Raw genomic sequence first — 21454 nt, forward strand, 5'->3', positions numbered from 1 at the left:
TCAAAAATTCAAAAAAAAAGTTAAGGAAAAAGCATTAAAATAACTAGCTACAGTAATTTGTTAATGGATACACAATATAAAAAGAGGTAAATTGTGACTTCAAAGGGGAGCGTAAAAGGGTAAAGTTTTTGTGTGTGATCTAAGTTAAGTTATCATCGTAAAATACATTGTTAAAACTATGAAATGTTTTATGTAAGCCTCATGGTAACCACAAAGCAAAATGCTACAGCAGATTCACAAAAGACAGAGAGAAGAGAATCAAAGCATACTGCTACAGAAAATCAAGTCACAAAGGAAGGCAGCAAGACAGGAATAAAGAACAAGGGAACTACAAAACAGCCAGACAACAAGATGATATTAGTAAGTTCTTACCAATCAGTAATTACTCTAAATGTAAATGCATTTAATTCTGCAATCAAAAGACAGAGTCGGGGCTTCCCTGGTGGTGCAGTGGTTGAGAGTCCGCCTGCCGATGCAGGGGACACGGGTTCGTTCCCCGGTCCGGGAAGATCCCACATGCTGCGGAGTGGCTAGGCCCGTGAGCCATGGCCGCTGAGCCTCGCGTCTGGAGCCCGCGCTCCGCAACGGGAGAGGCCACAACAGTGAGAGTCCCGCGTACCACGAAACACAAACAAACAAACAAACAAAAAAAAGACAGAGTGGCTGGATGGACAAAAAGCAAGACCTAACTATATACTGGCTACACAACACTCACTTCAGCTTTAAGGACACACACAGATTCAAAGTGAAGGGGTGGAAAAAGATATTCTGGGGAATTCCCTGGTTCCCTGGTCCAGTGGTTAGGACGTAGTGCTTTCACTGCCGGGGCCTAGGTCTGATCCCTGGTTGGGGAACTAAGATCCCTCAAGCTGTGTGACCTGGCCAAAAAAATAAATAAATAAACTAGCAATTAAAAAAAAAAAAAAAAAGATATTCTGTACAAATGGAAACCAAAACTGAACAGAAGTAAATATAATTTTATCAGACAAAATAGACTTTAAGACAAAAATGGTAAAAAGAAAAAAAAGGTCATTATATATTGATAAAGCAATCAATTAGTCAACAAGGCATAACACTCCTAAATGTATATGTGCCCAACATTGGAGTACCTGAATATATTAAGCAATTATTAACAGACCTGAAGGAAAAATAGGCAATATAATAATAGTAGGGGACTTCAGTACCTCACATTTGACAATAGACAGATCATCCAGACAGAAAATCAACAAGGAAACATTGGACTTGAGCCACACTTTGGAACGAATGAACCTAATGGACATATATAGAACATTTCAACCAACAATAGCAGAATACACATTCTTTTCAAGCACACATGGAACATTCTCCAGAACAGATGATACGACAGATCACAAAGCAAGTTTAGCAAATTTAAGAAGACTGAAAGCACATCAAGCATCTTTTCCCACCAGAATGGAATCTAACTAGGAATGAACTAACAGAATGAATGCTGGAAAATTCATGAATATGTGGAAGTTACATAACACACTCCTGAATAACTAATGGGTCAAAGAAGAAACCAAAAGGGAAATCAAAAAATACCTTTACACAAATGAAAAGGGAAACACAGCATACCAAAACCCAGCAAATGCTGCAAAAGCAGTTCTAAAAGGGAAGTTTATAGTGATAAATGCCTACATTAAGAAAAAAGAAAGATCTCAAATAAACAACATAACTTTACAACTCAAGGAACTAGAGGAAGAAGAACGAACTAAGCCCAAAGTTAGCAGAGGAAGGAATTAACAAATATTAGAGCAGAAACAAATGGAAAGATATCCCTTGTTCATGAGTCAAAAGAACAAATATTGTTAAAATGTTCATATTACCCAACGCCGTCCCTATCAAATTCAATGCAATCCCTATCAAAATTCCAATGGCATTTTTTCAGAAATGGAAAAAAAATCGTGTAATTTGTATAAAATGATGAAAGACCTCAAAAAGCCAAAGCAATACTGAGAAAGAAGAGTAAAGCTGGAGGCATCACACTTCCTGATTTTAAACTGTACTACAAAGCTATAGTAATCAAAACAGTATGGTACTGGCATAAAAACTGACACATAGGCCGATGAAACAGAATCAGAAGCTCAGAAATAAATCCTCACATATATGGTCAACTAATATTTGACAAGGGAGCCAAAAATACTCAATGAGGAATGGATATTCTATTCCATAAACAATGTTGGGAATACTGGAAAACCACAAGCAGAAGAATGGAATTAGACCCCAATCTTATACCACTGAAATGGATTCAACACTTAAACATAAGAACTGAAACTGTAAAACCCCTAGAAAAAAACATAAGGAAAATGTTTGACATTGGTCTGGGCAACAATTTTTTGGATGTGACCCCAAAAGCACAAGCAACAAAAGCAAAAATTAGTACGTGGGACTACATCAAACTAAAAAGCTCTGCACAGCAAAAGAAATAATCAACAACAAAAAAAGGGAACCTATGGAATAAGAGAAAATATTTGCAAACATGTATCTAATAAGGGGTTAATACCCAATATATAAAGAATGCATACAACTCAGTAGTTTAAAAAACAACTGATTAAAAATTGAGCAGAGGGATAGATATTTTTCCAAAGCTGATATACAGATGGCCAACAGGTACATGAAAAGGTGCTCGACAGCACTAATCATCAGGGAAATGCAAATCAAAACCACAATGAGATATCACCTATCACCTCATAATGGATAAAATGGCTGTCATCAAAAAGACAAGAGGTAACAAGTGTTGGTGAGGGTATAGAGAAAATAGAACTCTTGCGCACTGTCAGTGGGAATGTAAACTGGTGCAGCCATTATGGAAAACAGTATGGAGGTTCCTCAACAAATAAAATTAGAACTACTATATGATCCAGCAATGCCACTTCTGGGTATGTATCAAAAGGAAATGAAAACAGGATCTCAAAGAAATGTTCACTGCAGCATTACTCACAACAGCCAAGATACCAAAACAATCTAAGTGTCCATCAACAGATGAATAAAGAAAATGTGGTACACGTGTACACACACACACACACACACACACACACACACACACACCTTACCCATAAAAAAAGAAGGAAATCCTCTATTTGTGATAATTCAGATGGGCCTTGAGGACATTATGCTAAGTGAAATAAGTCAAAAAAAAATACATATACTATATGGTATCATTTACATGTGGAATCTAAAAAATCATAAAAACACAGACTAGAATGGTATTAATAGTTACTCAGGGCTGGAGGAGGGGAAAACGGGGAGATGTTAATCAAAGGGTACAAACTACCAGTTATAAGATGAATAAATTCTGGGGATCTAATGTATAGCACAATGATTACAGTTAACGATACTGTATATACATATGTGTTCCCGCCACAAAAAAGAAATGGTAATTATGTGAGGTGATGGATTTGTCAACTAATATTATTAGAGTAATCATTTCATAACATATACATGTATCAAAGCATCATTTGTACACCTTAAACTTATATAATGTTATACGTCAATTATTTCTCAATAAAGCTGGAAAATAAGATAAAAAATAAAGCCTAGCCAAATTTGAATTATGGTTCCACTATTAATGGCTGTATAACCTTGGGCAAGTTACATAATTTCTCTGTGCCTCAGTTTCCTCATCTGTAAAATGGGGATCACTAATAATACCTAACTCATAGGATGGTTATGAGTGTTAAATTAGTTTGCATACACAAATCAGTTTAAATAGTGCCTGGTGTGGCAGGCAGAATAATGGCCTCCCAATGATGTCCATGTCCTAATCCCTGAAAACTGTGAATCTGTTACTTTACATGGCAAAAGGAACTTTGCTGGTGTGATTAACTTAAGATTTTTGAGATGGGGAGACTGTCCTAGAATATTCAGGTAGTCCCAACATAATCACATGGGGCCTTATAAAGGAAAACAAGGTGATGGAAGAGTCACAGTCAGAGGAGATATGAAGACAGAAGAGCAGGTGAAAGTGATGCCAGGCTAGAAGGGGACCTTTGAGCAGCAAATGCAGGCAGCCTCTAGAGGCTGGAAAAGGTGAGGAAATGGATTCTCCCTTAAAGTCTCCATGAGGAAATCAGCCCTGCCAACGTCTTGATTTTAGTCAAATAAGACCCTTTCCAAACTTCTGACCTGCAGAACTGTAAGATAATACATTTTTCTTGTTTTAAGCCACTAAGTTTGTTGTGATTTATTAGGAAAGTAATACACCTGGCAGAGAGCTGTCCTATATAAAGCTCAGCAAGTATCCTTAAACTTGAAGACCCTGTGAGTGGAAGTCTGCCCAAATGCCCATCAGAAGAGGCAGACAGCTGGGAGCCTAAGGAGCTGAGAGCCCATACAATGGAGCAAGGAAGGTGAGACCATGTGACTTTATAAGCTGTTTCCCAGGGGCATATTTTGATCTAACAAGACTACATACTATCTTTGAATAAAGGAGGCAGAAAAAGACGTTATGGTTACAAAATACTTTTCAGGGAAAGAAACATCCGTATCTTCATCCTGGACAGTTTTGGGATCAATGAACAAAAAGTGTTTTAAAGCTATCCTGGTGCTGCAGTGAAGCAGTGGAGGATGAGGTTACTGCAGTTTGCCAGGTAAACATCGAGGTAGCCAGGGTCGAGCCAAGGCAGCAGAGGTGGAGGAATGTGAAAGGATTTGACAGGACAGATGAACTGGGCGGGGTGCGGGTGGGGGTCTGGGGGGCAGGAAAGCAAGAAAAATGGCCCCTTATTTTTGCTGAGACAACTGGGAGGATGATGGTTTTTGCTGGGGAACTGGGAGGATAGTGGGTGGCATTTTAAGAAAACAAGGAATGTTGGGGAAGGTACAGAGTGAGGGGCAAAGGTTCCATTCTGGAACTATTAGATAGCTCAACAGTGGTGTCACACTGACATGCAAGTCTGAAAGTCAGGAGAATATATAAACTTGAGTGGTCAGTATAAATATGAATTTAAGGCTGTGGGAATGAATGGGATTACCCAGAGAGAGAGTGCACAGATCTGCCTTTTATCATTGTAAAAGGCTCACCAGGCAATTCTCACACATATCCAGTTAAGAACCACTGCATTAAAGCTAAATATAGGAACAGTGATTTGGTAAAAGAGAGTCTGTATTTCCAGCAGGGGTGTCACCGTTATTGCCTTAGTTCCACGTCAGTGAGCTGCTATGCTACTATACAGAAAAATCCTGCTATTTAGTCAGATCTCAGGCACGTGACAGGAAAGCATTTTGGTTTGATAAAATGACAAGTCACCCAAGTGACCACTCCACTCCTTAAGATGTGCAGTGCTGAGGCCAGAAAGAGTGTGAAATAAGGCTGTGGCCACAGTTATGTATGTAACTCTACTACTCTATCAACAAGCCACAAACCACAATTACAAATGACCTTTCAGTGATTTACCCAGACCTGGAGCTGATCATGCCTGAATCTCTTCCAAGGTATTGTCTTTGTGCTTCTACTTGTGCATTCAAAGAAATAAATGCCCTCACCGTGGGAGCACAAAGAATACTTAATTACATAATACCCTGCCAAAACACAAGAGCCAAGGCACTCTTTGCCCTGGAAATCATCATTCATAAATCTCACACCTGCCTAGGTGTGACAGTAACAAAGGCTACTTGGATGTAGGTATATGAATAGAGTGCCAAGTGACTGTGAAGGGAAGAGCTGGGACTCCAAGTTCACCATCCCTTGCTTCCTTCAGGGAACCCAAAAGATTCCTCCTGGCTGCATGTGGGTAACCACTCTGTAGCTGCTGGAATCACTACAGAGGATCCCAGCCCTGACCCAGAAAAACAACAGACCACAGTGGTTCTCCCCATCTTTGTAATCCCATTCTCTCACCACCTCCAAAGTACGGTCAGGATTCCAATTGCTGGCAGCTTTCTGTGGGCTCCAGGACACAGCTCTCCTTCCACCCTATGGGTTTCCAGATGTTTACGGGAATTGGAACCCTATCATCCCCATCCACAGCAGCCCAGTGCAGCTGCACAGGAACCACCTCCTGTTGAGGCCACATTTTAGGCACCGAGCCACTGTATAAAGTGAAATTCTGCAAAACAGGTATCTTTTAAAAAATGATTATGAGAACAAGGCCTTGCAGGCAGCACAAAATGTTTACGTTATAAAATATTTTCATACAGTACAGTTTTATTACTTTCAAATATAGTTAATAACTGCAATTAAGTGGCACTAAGCAAATTAGGTGTTGACTAATAGAATTCTTTAATTCAGCACTTTGCAAACTCTTCCATGGGACATTACTTTTCTTTATAGTTTTGTAACTTTTTAAAAAATCATACTAATTTTTCTTCTAAAACATATTTTATATTTTAATGGAATTTCTATCCTTACACATAGTACTCTGAAATAATATGTCAACAATGTATCCCACCCAAGAACATGCATAAAAGTTCATGGGATACACTTTCAGACTGCAACAATTCCCAAGGAACCAGGATCATACTGTCATGCATTCATCTGATCAAAGACTTCTGGTCTATGTTGTTAATCTATCTTATTTTTTTTTTTTTTTTTTTTTTTTTTTTTTTTTTGCCACTCCGCGGCATGTGGGATCCTCCCGGACCGGGGCACGAACCCGTGTCCCCTGCATCGGCAGGCGGACTCTCAACCACTGCGCCACCAGGGAAGCCCCTATCTTATATTTTTTGACATATGCCTGTCTTTGTACACAAGGGTTATTATGCACAATCCATTTATACTACCTAACTCATTCTCCATGAAGGAATGACATATATTTTAGTATCTGCTAATAAAAGTTCTATCGACATATTATAATTTTACACAGTAATTTTGAGGAACACAATTTTAATGTGAAAAGAAAGTAACTGTCAAAAATGGAAAAAACAAATCAACCTAAACAGTGTTAGCCTATTAAAATAAATGCAATTGGCATGTCTAAGACGGTTTTTCATACAGAAATAGTTCTGGGGAATCTCTGAAGGCAGGATTGTATTAAGTAGATAATCAGCCTACCTTCAGTCTTGTTTATACTATTCATTTCCCGAATAAGCCCCTCTATTCCTTACAGACAAGAGACAGGTGTTTAGGCAAGTCCCACCTGAATTATTATAAATTCTGAATTTCCTTACTTTTCTTTCTAAGCATCAAATATTCTAAAGTTTTACAAATCCTTTCCTAGTGACTTTGTAAAAATCAGTCTGATGGAGAACAGGCTTGTGGTTGCCGAAGGGGAGGAGGAGGGAATGGGTTGGGAGTTTGGGATTAGCAGATGCAAACTATTATATACAGAATGGATAAACAACAAGGTCCTACTGTATAGCACAGGGAACTATATTCAACGTCCTGTGATAAGCCAAAATGGAAAAGAATATGAAAAAGAATGTGTATATATATGTATAACTGAATCACTTTGCTGTACAGCAGAAATTAACACAACACTGTAAATCAACTATACTTCAATAAAATAAATTTTTAAAAAATCGGTCTGAACCAATTGATCTACAAGGGCAAGGAGGAGCACGATAAATACCACAGACACAACAAAAGCAATAGTAAGGCACAATGCAACATAAAAGAATGTAAAATAGCAAACTTCTAAATATCATACTATCAGCTATCAGAGATGAGTTAAAGATATTAATTTCTTGGGTTCTTCAAATTTTTTTTCTTTTAAACAGTTATTGGTTAGATCTCCCCTGAAAGTCACAAGAAGTATCAGGGTTGGCCAAAAAGTTCGTCTGAGTTTTTCCGTAACATCTTATGGAAAAACCCAAACGAAATTTTTGGCCAGCCCAATATCTTGCATCTTGAGTGTTGTCATTTGGCCCTACAAATTTTCACTAATTGGTCTGGGGACAAAGAGTTCTTCTTCAGTTCTGGGGTGAGGGACATGAGGCTAGCCACCATTCAAATGGGACAGGCTCTTCTTTGCTATAAACAACAGGCAGTTTGGGGGTATCCTCAGAAATCTGTTTGATCTTCAGAACAACCTTGAGCTATGAGGCCCCTGCTTAGAGTGCTGCCTTTTGGTCTTTAATAAATCTCTCTTCCTCCCTCTCCCTCCCCCACCCCCCAACATACACACACGCACGCACGCGCGTGCACACACACACCCCACATGCACACACACATACAGTAATCTATTTTTTGTTCTTATAACCTAGAAAAAATAATTTAGTCCCATAATTTGGGCCAAAGGTGAAATGGGCCTTTTTTCATTTCCTACTGAAATCCTTCTTTGTAATCCTTCCTTATGATAGCCTTACCTTTTCTGAGGTATGCTGACCAATGAACTGGTCTCTGACAATTTGAATACAAGCTGCTGCATTTTATTAACATCTGCTACACAGTAATCTTAATCTAAGAAGCATAGCTTTGGGCTATAGGAAATGTTACTTGGCTCTCTGCTGTCTTCTCACAAGGCCCCATGTGAGCTCATTCATTCTCAACTGTGCTGATGATACCAGATCAGCATCTCCCTTCCCCGATCTCTCCCTCTGGCACTCCAGCCCACTTGGCTATTTCCACTCACATCCACCTCATCATAAACGAAACTGAACTTGGCTTCCCAAACTAGCTTATCCTTCCAACTATCCCCTTCTGCAAGCACTACAAGCAGTCTCCAAATGCCCCAAAGGAAAAAGGTGGGAGAACCTTTTTTACTCAAGCCACCCATCATTACCCTTTATCAAATCTGTTAGAAAGCCCGATACTTCTTCTTGCAAAATGTCTCCACATTTTCCCTCTTCCTCTTGATTCCAGCCAATTCAATACTGGTACAGGGATTTATTGCCTTATGTCTGTATTACCTCAAACAGATTCTCAGCTGCCTTCCTGCTTCTGAGTCTTCCTACACACCTGCTACCGGAATAATTTAGATTTAATATTCTCTTAGCTCCCTTCCAGGTCTAAAATTTTCTATGAAATTAATTCTCCAACACTGGTTTTCTCAAGCAGCTTCCTGACATACCCAATAACTTCGAATGGTTCACCACCATCCAACTCATAACTCTTCCCACTGGCTCTCAGGAAAATTCACAATCTGATCCCAAACTACCTGCTGAGTTTTCCCAATTACTCTTTATAAGCTCCAAATATTATAAATCAAACCAACCTCCTTACTTCTTCTCATTGTGCCAGGCTCCGAGCCTTCGGAAGCATTGTACTTCACACTAGGAATGTCTTTTCTCCTTTCAAAGTCCTACCCAATCAGAAAAGCCTAGCTTCTGTCCCATGTCCTTTGGTCAGTTGGAGCTAGGCCATTACACGAACTTAGTTCTGAATTCTCTTTAAGGCCTTTGCCCTTATATTAAGAATATAAATTAAGATCATGGACTCTTGTTTTATTCTTAGTTCCTTTATACCCAGAACCTACAACAATGCCTTATACATAACAGATACTATATAAACCTCTGTTCATTGGTAATAGTTAGCATTTATTGAGCATTTGCTACATGCCAGGCACTGTTCTAACTTTTTTAAATTAACTCTTCTAAAGAATAACTAAATAACACTCAACTGTCTCTAATTGTTTCAGAAATGGCAGTTGTGTCTCCTCAAATAACTAAGAAGCTCTATCAAAAAGCAAATAATATATCTGGCATGTCTATCACAATTTCCATAGTACCTAACGCATAGTGAGTCATCAAATATATGCTGGCTGTAGTACAACGAAAGATCATTGAATTACAGGACAGCAAGCATGTCCCAGGTATGCTATGACTAGTTATGGGACCTAAGCCAAAAAACCAAAACAAAACTGCTGAGGTCCAGTTTACACGTCTGTGTCCTTATCTGAAAAATCAAAGACTAAATTACCTAACCTTGGAAGGGCCCTCCAAAAATTCTATGACTCTTTCCTATTATGACTTTTCTGGGGAACTGATGACTGCTAAGAGAATGACTACCTCACTGATTCCTAAAACAGAAATTCAGGACTTCTTTTATGTAGAAAATAATTCTGAGAATGATTCAGACTGTCAGGCTTCCATCCTCTAACGCTCCACAGGTAAAAATGTTGCCACAAAGGCCAGGACCAATAAATTCCAGATTCCTCCACACCTGCAGGAGGGAAAAGAGGGTAAAGCTGCAAAGTACACCTTCAGGCCCAATGTACAGCTTCATCCTGAAGAGGAAGAGCTTCCCATTACAAAACTAAACACCATCAGACCTGGAAGAAACATGTATTTAGAAGAAAAAAAAAAAATTGGCAAGTTTCCCGGCTCTCCAGACTCCTGATTCAGGACAATAATGTTCACTGGTAGGATCACGTCTCATTTGGGACCTGCTCTGCCTTTGCAAAAAGCATTTGATTTTGCTGGACTTCTGAAGGCAACTACCTGCAAAGGAAGCCAGTGCAGAAATCCACTTACATGTGAAAAATGCACACATGCATATATTTGAAAATGAAAAAAAGAAACCACTTAAAAGTTGCACTCAATGAGACGCATTACACTCATTTTGTTCAGAGGAAGTGCACTACATTTTAATGGTGACAGTAAAGTCTTTGAGGACACAAACGGGATGGTGGCCTGTGCCACAGGAATGATGAAAGTCACACATAATCATTAAGAAGCATGAAGAAGGATCAAAATTAGCAGGAATTAATTACTCTTGGATAACCAGAGTAGCACAGTGCCCCTGCAGACACCCTGGTAGTCAGTTCTTTGCCTTCAAGCTGAGCAGTCATCGGGGTCCCAGAGATGACTGCCAAGTTCCGGCCTAGATCTATGGTTTTGGCAGAAGGTACCTTTTGCAGAAGGACCTGGGCTCTCCTTCCACGGTACTAACCAACCCAAGGAGTCAGATTAGGCTCTGAATTCAGCCCATCTGTGAATTACAGCAAATCCAAGACACAATAAAGTCATGGTTTGCAATCTCAAGACTATGGATCAATTTTGCTTAGTTCATGCCCTAGAACCCTCTGTCCCAGATCGGTCCCAGAGTGAGAAATCTTCAGGTGATAGAAGGGAAACAAATTAAACATGTCAAGCACGCCCGTGCTCTAGCACAGAAGTTCCCCAAGGACCCTTGGAAATCTATGAAACACAAAGACAACACAAGTTTTAAACCACACTCTCAAAACACAAACTAAGTTTGAGTAATGCTTACCTAATAACCAGTTTACGAGAACTTTGTTTTTAATTAACCCACCTCTGCTTCAACAGATCTAACCACACTATTTGCCTCCAATGTTAATAACAGAGAAATACGGTTTAAACCAAGGGTTGGCAAACTTTTTCTGCAAAGGGTCAAACAGTAAATATTTTAGGCTTTGTGGGCTACGCTTTCTGTCGCAACCTCTCAACTCTGCCCTTGTAACACAAAAGCAGCCAGAGATGATTCGATTCACAGAGGAATGAGTGTAACCATGTCATGACATATTTAACCATTTTAAAATGTAAGAATCATTCTTAGCTTGTGGCCCTACATAAACAGGTGTCAGGCCAGACTGGGCCCACAGTTAGCTGACTTCAGCAAAGTTCAAGACCACAGGCCTTCGGACAAAAGGGAAGGAAGGAGAATATTTGCCCAGAATTTCATTCTTTTCCTACCCCTACCTCCACCCCCTTTCTTTAAAAAGGCTGTTTAGAACCAAATGAAATGAACAGGAAGGAAGTCTCCATCCACTTTATTTTCCAGTTTCTTTCCCTGCTTTTTCTAATCTCAAAAAGGAATACAAAATGCAGTAACCAGAATCATCAGAATTAGCAGAAATAAAACAAGTAATACACTGAAGAAAGTAAATATCTTGCCTGAGAAAGCTTTAGACAACTCAAATTATTTTTGCATATGCCTTCCATACTACCTTATTACTAATCAATATATCTTATTTTCCTGTGTTAAAAGGCAAGGGGAATAAATCTAGACTACTGTTAAACTCTAACTAAGCTTGCAGAAAGTAAAACGTGGTCTATTTACTATCACTTGACCAAATGCTTTTCTCAGAATAATAAGCATGGTCCAATTTTTTTTAAATTAAGTTTCACTACAATAATCTTCCATTTTGAACTTCCATATGAACATAATCTACCCCTGTATTTTCTATAACATAGTGCAATGTAGAATCCTAAAAATGTAAGTGAATTTGGGGCATCTAGTGAAAGGATACATTTCAGTCATCAAAAAAATGCTAGTTATCCTTGAGTAGTAGAATTAAGCCTTTTGACTTAAATACAAGACATGACACCATAAAACTCCTCGAAGAGAACATAGGCAAAACAGTCTCTGACATAAATTGTACCAGTGTTTTCTTAGGTCAGTCTCCCAAAGCAATAGAAATAAAAGCAAAAATAAACAAATGGGACCTAATCAAATTTATAAGTTTTTGCACAGCAAAGGAAACCATAAACAAAACAAAAAGACAACCTATGGACTGAGAGAAATTATTTGCAAACAATGTGACTGACAAGGGCTTAACTTCCAAAATATAAAAACAGCTCAAACAACTCAAAAAACAAACAACCCAGTCAAAAAATGGGCAGAAGACATAAAGAGACATTTCTCCAAAGAAGACATACAGATGGTCAATAGGCACATGAAAAGATGCTCGACATCTCTAATTCTTAGAGAAATGCAAATCAAAACTACAGTGAGATACCACCTCACACCGGTCAAAATGGCCATCATTAAAAAGTCTACAAATAACAAATGCTGGAGAGGGTGTGGAGAAAAGGGAACCCTCCTCCTACGCTGTTAGTGAGAATGCAAATTGGTGCAGCCACTATGGAGAACAGTATGGACGTTCCTCAAAAAACTAAAAATAGAGTTGCCATATGATCCTGCAATCCCACTCCTGGGCATTTATCCAGACAAAACTATAATATAATTCAAAAAGATACATGCACCCCTATGCTCACAGCAGCACTATTGACAACAGCCAAGACAGGGAAACAAACTAAATGTCCATCTAAAGATGAATGGACAAAGAGGATATGGCACACACACACACACACACACACACACACACACACATACACACACACGACTATTACCCAGAAATAAAAAAAGAATGAAATAATGCCATTTGCAGCTACATGGATAGACCTAGAGATTATCCTACTAAATAAGGTGAGTCACAAAGAGAAAAACAAATACCATACGATATATGTGGAATCTAAAATATGACACAAATGAACTTATCTACAAAACAGAAACAGACTCACAAACATAGAGAACAGACTTGTGGTTGCCAAGGGAGAGGGGGGAAGGGTTGGACTGGGAGTTTGGGACTAGCAGATGCAAGCTATTATATATAGAATGGATAAACAACATGGTCCTATTAGATAGCACAGGGAAGTATATTCAATATCCCACAATAAGCCATAATGGAAAAGCATGTGTAAAAGAAGATATATATACACACACACACACACACACACACATACACATATATAAATGAATCACTCTGCTGTACACCAGAAACTAACACAACATTGTAACTCTACTATATTTCAATTAAAAAAAAAAAGAATTAAGCCTTTTGATCACTCCTTCCTAAAATGCAAAGTGCTAACAAAGTGCTATGGGTATAAAGAATAGGCCTTTGGCTAGACTGCAGCCAAAGTGGTTTTCAACAGGGTTGATTTTTTTTTTCCCCCAGGGGACATACAGCAATGTGCGGAGACACATTTGGTTGCTACAAGTTGGGGAAAGGTGTTTCTGGCATATACTGGGTAGAGACCGGGGATGCTGCTAAACATCCTGTGATGCACAGGACAGCCCCCCACATCAAAGAATCCAGCCCCAAATGTCAGTAGCAAAGAGTTTGTGAGGCAGCCAAAGGTAGAGATGTACACGTTTAAACTAGCTTTCTTCAAGGTTGATCTTTTCTTTAGATATAACGTGTTAAATTTACAAATTTAACATGAAATATTTACTAGATACCTACTATGCACTGGTCTGCACAGAAGTATTGCAATACAAATAGCATTACCTTAAATACACTGTCTCACAGAAAAGCTACATTGTAACCTCAAGAGACTGAGTGTACTCAAATCAAATCATTTACTTCCTCCCTATCACAAGGTAAATTCAGCAATACTCAAGCACTAGGTCTCAACTCCATTTCAGAACAATCGTCCCTCAAACTTGTTTGAACCTAAACACAGTTTCAACCTTAAAATTAGCAGCTTTGGTGTAACACCTATAACTGAAACAGAAACCCCTTTTAGCTAAAATGGTCTACACTTCCTCTCCTGATCAACTTACTAATCACAACTGTGAAAAGAAGCAAAATTTGCTCTTTAGAGTTCCTCCTCCTCTCTTCCACATGTACTATAAAAGCTGATCTACCAGGAATATGACCACCAGGACGGAAGGGGCCAAAAACGCAATGAGGCCTTTATAACCCAGCAACCAGAGATTATATCCCAGCTGTTGAATATCCTCCCATTTTCTTACAGATCTCCATGGAAGTGAGGGAACAACAAGGGAAAACTAAGACTGCTGGACTCAGAAAACTAAGAGTAAAAACAGGGAATCAGAAGCAGCTACTGAACTACTCTTTCTAGGACAATCTCAACACTTAGTCCAGTCTGTCAAAAAAGGCCAAAGTTTAAACAGCTATCACCAAAAGCAACAGCTGACTCAAAATAAAAAACAACAAATAAAAGTGGTAATTTTAGTCAATGTTTTGCCCACAGCCCAGATATCCTTTAATGCTAATTAATGAGTCACAGAGAAAATCCCCTTCAGATAAACAGGATTGCAACATCTCCCAAGCAAAAGTATTTGTTTAGGTCCTGACAGCAGTGCTGGTCTGGGAATAACACATTCAATTCAATTTAAAAAATAATAAACTTAAGCCTTCAGACCAGATGCAGTCATGACTGTCTGTCCTAGTTCGTGTATAGGAAGACTCTTGAGTCTTAGTGAAACATGCTGGCAGGAGGAGTCCTGAAGGACTGCTGGACTCCACTCCGGAGGGGGTGAAGGAAAACAGCCCTTTTCAGGGGCTTTCATGTTCTTGCACTCATTTCTCCTAAATCCCTGGTTGTCACCAAGGTCAAGGTCAAAGTTCCATCACTTCCCAAAAGTCACAGCTCTCAAACAGTGTACCCCAAGGAATGAAACAAACTTCCTTCCACACACCTGCACAAACCCCAACAAGAGCTATTGTTTATAAATAGAGTGCACTGGAGTGTGGAGAAGCAAGAAAAATCGTATTTTTCTATTTATTATTCTTAAGATTCACAGATTTTTAAAAGCAAGAAAAAACAACTGGGGGACTGAGGTCAACTTTAATTAAACATATACTGTGTTGAACACTTAAGAAAGTACTAGAGATGTAAAGTGTTTAAGCATGTTTTTATATGTGTATTATATTTTCACAGTAAAAGTTAAAAAAAAAAAAAAGACATAAAAGTCCCCACCTACCAACATCTTTCAATCAAATACTTAAAGACATTCACACTTTCTCACTTGATAAATGTTTTCTGGGCACCAAGATAAAATCTGAACTTCACTTTCACATTCTCCATCAGTCCCGATCTCTGAACTTTCAAGGGTTAATATGAATCGCTATGACCATATGCTATACTAGTTATTTAAAGATCGATCATTTGTTATACAAAACCTGAGTCATTAATTCTGCAGATTCAAACATAAGACATTAACAAGCCATCCTCTTATACACAAAGTAGATAGTAAGCAACTTGTGAAATCGCTTGTAGGAAGTGATGAAGAATTTCAGAAAGACCTTAACAATGTTTCTCCTTTCCATCTGCTCGAATTCTTACATTACCTCAAAGCACCTTCAGGGCATTAGGCCCTGGCCAGCCTCTCATTCACAGTGGAATTTTTATTAATTTTTCTAGCTGAGATTTATTAACCCTAAAATACACACAAGCTAAAACAGACAAAGCCACCTGTTGCCTCAAGGCCTCAAAGGAATTCCTCCTGGAAGCACAGGGGAAAGCCTTCCAAGGACTATCTCAGAGGCAGGCAGCTGCTCCAGGGTGGGAGAACCTAGAGCACCCAGAGTTGGGCCCACTTCCACCCCAGAGTCTGGCCAAGTGGTGGAAAACACACTTGGGGAGGAGGCAAAAAGAAAGAAACCCAGAATAACAGCAAATAGACTGCTCTCAACTGAAGACGGTTTTAAAACATATCTTGTTTACATGATGGACCATGTAAGGTTCCATGTTAACTGGAAGGAACTAAAATGGACAATTCGGAGGAAATCAATCCCTTTCTAGAGAAATCATTCTACTAGACACCCAAAATGATTTATAGTGACTGACTAGCTTGGCTCTATTAAAACTAAGGAATTCAATACCCAAACTCATCAAAGAAATATAATTTAGTGCAACCTAGCTTTGCTATGCTTGGTGTTCTCATCAGATTAAGATTTACATAGGAGTTAGGAGTAGTGAAAAAATAAAAATCAACTCAAATGCTAGGATGCTATGCTGCATAATGGTTTTCATTATAATGTTTAGCTCTCAAGTGAGCTAGAAGACATTCTGGGAGAGATATAAATCTCAACCATTAAACGTTTCATAAAAAGGAGCACATTCGGTGGTCTGGAACTGAACCTGCAATATCTCTGAGGTATGCCTGTACCCTATGACCCAGCAATTGTACTCCTGGGCATTTTTCAGAGAAATGAGGGCTTATGTGAATGTTTATAACGTTCATAGCAGTTTTATTTGAAATAAACTGCCCCAAGTTGGAAACTACCCAGATGTCCTTCAATGGGTGAATGGTTAAACAAACTGTGCTCTATCTATGGAATACTACTCAGCAATAATAAGGAACAAAAGAAAAATGAAAAGGTAATAACATCAGCAAAAAATAATAAGGAACAAACATGTAACAACCTGGATGCCTCTGCAGAGATTTAGACTGAGTGAAAAAAGCCAATCCCCAAAGGTTGCACACTACATGATTTCACTTGTCATCCTTGAAATGACAAAATTACAGAAATTGAGAACAGGTGAGTAATTGCCAGGGGCTAGAAGGGAACAGGGACAGGAGGAAAATGGTTGTGGCTATAAAAGGGCAATGTAAGGGGTCCTTGTGGTGATGGAAATATTCTGTATATTGACTGTATCAAGATATAAATATCCAAAGTGTGATACTATATTATAGTTTTGCAAGATGGTACCACTGGGGGAAACTGGTAAAGGATACATGTGATCTCTGTATTATTACTTATACGTGCATGTGAATCTACAATTATCTCAAAATCAAACACTTAATTTTTTTAAAAAAGGCTTAAAAAAAAAGCAGCACATTCATTAGGGCTTCATAATAAAAACTCCTTTAAAAAAAAAAGTCATAAGCTAAGGAGCTGCAGAGCATTATGCTCTATTTTCCACAAGCAAGTTGGGGGACTAAACAGTAGGCAAAGGATTACTAAAGGGGGCAGTACAGCATAGTGGCTGAGAGCTCAGACTCCAAAGGCTGCCTGTTGAAATCTCAGCTCTTAGCTGTGTGACTCTGGGCAAGTTACTCTCTCTGTGCCTAAGTTTCCTCACCTACTGGGTGGTGATTGTGTGAATGCAGTTTACCATGTAAGACTAAGACACACAGGCTGATATCAGACATACAAGAGTTAGGCTTATACAGCATTTATCCAGTCCACCTGCGTGGGGATTCAGTGGCTCTCCAAAACTAAATCAGCAAAGGTGCCTTTTGCACCGAAAAGCCAGTACTGAAAATCTGAGAACGGCAAACTTAAGTATAAAACGTTCCACCTTCCCAACCCTCTCCCCTTGCACACAAAACAGAATATACACAGGGCCTTCTCTTCCAGCAGCCACTGTCACTTTCCATTAAATGCTTTATGTTGTAAGCAGAACTTCAGCCCCTTGACAAGGACTAGGGCTGGATATTAAAATATTGGAATTGACTTCGCCTAAGACGTCCCAGTAACCAAATGACTCACTCACTTCTTTAGAAACAGTAAAATGTCAAGGTTGCCAGAGAACCCCAGCCCCAGATGTGTGCATAAATCATTGAGAAGTGTTCATTAAGCCAAAGCCAAAGGACATTACTCAAGATAACACTTTAAGTAAAATCTATCAGTTTTTATGGTTTTTCCTGTAATGGAGAAAATTCGAAAAAATAGGATTACTGGGGGGAAAATCATAGTAAGTTAAGCCCCAAAATTGTACAACATATTTTAAAAAGGCTTAGAATTCCTCCTCTTGCTCTGGCTTCAGAGGGTTTACCCTTCCTCCCTCCCGTGCCTTTTTTTTTTAACTGTTTTATCCAATCTCATCAACAAGCACTGGACAAACTGTAAACTATTTTCTCTATAATACTACCTAAAAGCAGAAGCTTTTAAATTTTTTGATACATCTGTTTACAACCAGATTTTTAATATCTCTCGTCTGCAAAGCATTTTGAATGCTCTGTATTGATGACACCATCCACAAAGGGGTCTTTTTTTCACTTTCATAATAATTCAGGTAAAATTAGTAGTCTAATTTCATTAAACTCAAGCTTTTTGTCCTAGCGTTTCACAAGAACAAAAGGCAAGAATATTCTTTGGTCATTTACACTGTCACACAAAAGAAAAACAAACAAAAAAACACCAACTTGTTCACGTCCTACGTTTCTCTACCCTTGAATGAAGTAGTTGATAAATCAGCTTGTCAGCGTTTTGAGTTCTTCGGTTCATTCATTACAGGGGATACTACCCAATACCCAGTTTTACTAAAATTTCTGGATCGTACAGGTCATTGGCAAAGAACTTGAAACAAATTGCACACGCGGTATATCCTCCCAAACAGAACCGATTGTCTCCGTTTGCTTATTTTTAGTAACTTGAGATAAAAGACTTAAGACAGGTCGTTTTCCCAACTCGTTTGACAATTTGACCGCGGCCTCGGGACTGAGCGCCCCATAGCTACAGGCTGGAGTATAACAAGCGCTTCCCCACTAGGCTCCCTCATCCGCTCCAAACAAACCCCATGTAATAGCTGAAGAATGACGACACTAAAATCAACCCCACAGATTCATACCTTAGACAACACGGAATAAACTTTTTTTCCTCAAGCGACAGTGCAGTTTAAATAAATAAATAAATAAATAAATGTAACACCCAGATGGGGTTTGTTTGATCCATTCCCGCGAATGGGTGCGCGCAGAGGGTAAGTGCAACTTAACCCTGTGTGGGCCTAGGGGCTCACCAACAGCTGTCAGTGGGCGCTGCGCCGGCGAGGGAGCGCCTCACGCCGCGCCGGTTCACTGGCCAGCAGGTGACCACCCCAACAAGCCCGGGTGCGAAGTGCGGAAACACGGCCACTTCCCCTGAGCGCGATCCGGCCACCGCACGCCGCCTGGTACTTTGTTAACTCCGCGCGCCCGGGATGAGGTGGCTGCGGAGCCCATGCTGGAGGAGGATCCAAGCCTCCTCCAGTTTGGCCTCGCCCTGCCGGAGCGCGGAGCCTCGGCGGGAGGGAGAGGTCGCGGAGCACCGGGTAACTACAGGCCCCCACCCCTACCCTCTCGGAGCCCCGCGTTCCCACTTCCTCGTTCCTTACCTGGGGAAAGGAGCCCTCGCGGCGCGGGCTCTTGGGGTAGTCTAAGTGACCCCGGTCCAGCATCAGGTAGAGCGAAAAGATCACCACACAAAAGATAGCGCTGCCAAACACGGTGAACTGGCGGCTTAACTTCATTTTTCCTCGATAGACTCGGGGCCAGGGCACTGTCCTCACCCGGAGGAAGAGGCGGACTGTGGACTCCTGGAAGCGGCCGCCGGAGGCTCCCTGCTCCTGGGCTTGTGCTCTCCGCGCTCTCCGCTGCGGATGCGGGTCCGGGCGGCGCTCCGCACCTTATCTCCGGCGCCACCACGCGCCCTTGGCCTTCGCCCCGGCCCACCGCCCTCCCTGGGGCCGGGCGTCCCTCCTGAGGCGGGATTCGCCTGCAGCCCGGAAGGAGCCCGCTCAAACTAGATCTCGAGTTCAGCGCCGGCACCCGGCAGGGCGCGCGGAGCAGGCGGAGGAAAGGTCGCTGTCTGGACTTCCTGCCACCGTCGCCCGACCAAGTCGGCAGGAAAAGTTTTCTCGACCAGGGCAGGCGTGTCCTCTTCACCCAGGAGGTGCGGGCTCGGCGGCTCTAGGCTCTGCGGCGCGGAACTGGGTCCGAGGAGCCGTGGGGAAAGAAATCAGGTTGGGAGGAACCGGGCCCCACAACTTAGCGCCGGGACAGCCGGGCCCGCCCCCGTGGCACCGCCCCCGCCTCCCCCGACTGAGCCCCTTCCTGCTGCCGCCGCCGCCGCTGAGGCCGGGCCGGGGTGCACCCTGGGCGCGGGGACGCACGGGTCCGGCAGGAGTTTCCTCCGAGCGCGCGTCCGCCCGCCGGCGCCTCCCGCCCCCCACCGCCCTTTTCGCTCAGCTCTCGGACCCGGGCTGCGCTCGGAGGGCTCAGGGGGCGGGCGGCGGCGGCGCGCGGAGGAGGAAAAGGAGAGCAAGGAGAGGACCTTCCCCGGAGAGAAGCCCGCTCCAGCTGCAGCCGCGAGTCCCCTCCCTCCCTCCCGCCCCGCAAATGCGGAGATGGCGGCGGCAGCGGCGGAGAAACGCCGGTTCTCCAGCGCCACTCGGCGCTCCTGCACCGCCCGCCACGAGCAGGAGGAGACAGCAGCGGTGCAGTGGCCGCTGGGTCAATAGGCGCCGGCAGCCACGGAGCTGAGCAGGCGGCGGGCCCCGCCTCCTCCCGACGCTCCGGGATGAGGGGGCGGGCTCCCCGGCGCCCAATCACAACGCGCCGCTCGCAGGGCCCGCCCCGCGTCGGCCTGCCGGAGCCCCCAGCGATGGGAAGACCTCTGACTGCTTTTGTGACCTGGGAGGCGGTATTGCTCAAGTTGAGGCCGTGAGAGACCCTGGGGCGCCAGCAGCCCAGTTCTGCTGCGCTTTCTCCCCACTTCCTTTTCACTGCCCAGGTTTCCTGTCCTTGCGGTCCCAGGCCTGGGGTGCCTTGGATGGAAACTCGGTGAGGAGAAGGGGGCTGCGAATTCTGTTCAGACTCATCTTTTCCTCCGCGGCTTTTGGTGACGTCTGGGGAAACCTGAGGGAAAGGAGCCTGCCGAAGGACACTCCAGACAGGTGTAGACGTCTGGCTACAAAAGTCTGTGAGGGGAGCCTGCTTGTGCCGGTTATTGATTTATTGCCTCTCAACTCCAAATTCACCCTTTTTGACTGCACTGTGAAAATGGATCTGGGCCTTTTAAAGTAAGTTTACCTTTGCCAGCAGGGGCTGAAGCTTTGTCCGTAGAGGATGTTGAAGAGACATTACAGGAAGAAAAGTATTTTGCTACCTGGTTTTGGTGCCTTGGTAGGCAGGCTCTTGCAGCATACCAGACTTGCTCCAGGGCCGAGCTCCTATGCTGCTCAGGGGCCAGCGGTTTCTTCCCACATCCCCAAGTCTAGTGATTTTGTAGTAGGGGGGCTAAAGATAGACACTACCTCGTGTATAGCTTTCTGGGCACCCTGGAGGCAAGATCTGTAG

General features: G+C 41.9%; 1 protein-coding gene across 1 annotated transcript in view; it reads right to left on the minus strand.

Moving 5' to 3' along the window:
• MAN2A1 (mannosidase alpha class 2A member 1) overlaps positions 1-20652 on the minus strand; it is a 164121-nt gene extending 143469 nt beyond the window's left edge. Inside the window, exon 1 of the mRNA XM_032627990.1 lies at positions 19492-20652. Within this exon, the coding sequence (XP_032483881.1) occupies positions 19492-19626 (135 nt within the window). The 5' untranslated portion in view covers positions 19627-20652. The remainder of the gene's footprint in view (positions 1-19491) is intronic.
• Between the last annotated feature and the right edge of the window lie 802 nt (positions 20653-21454).

Source organism: Phocoena sinus, chromosome 3, assembly GCF_008692025.1.
Source record: "Phocoena sinus isolate mPhoSin1 chromosome 3, mPhoSin1.pri, whole genome shotgun sequence".
Taxonomy (NCBI): domain Eukaryota; kingdom Metazoa; phylum Chordata; class Mammalia; order Artiodactyla; family Phocoenidae; genus Phocoena; species Phocoena sinus.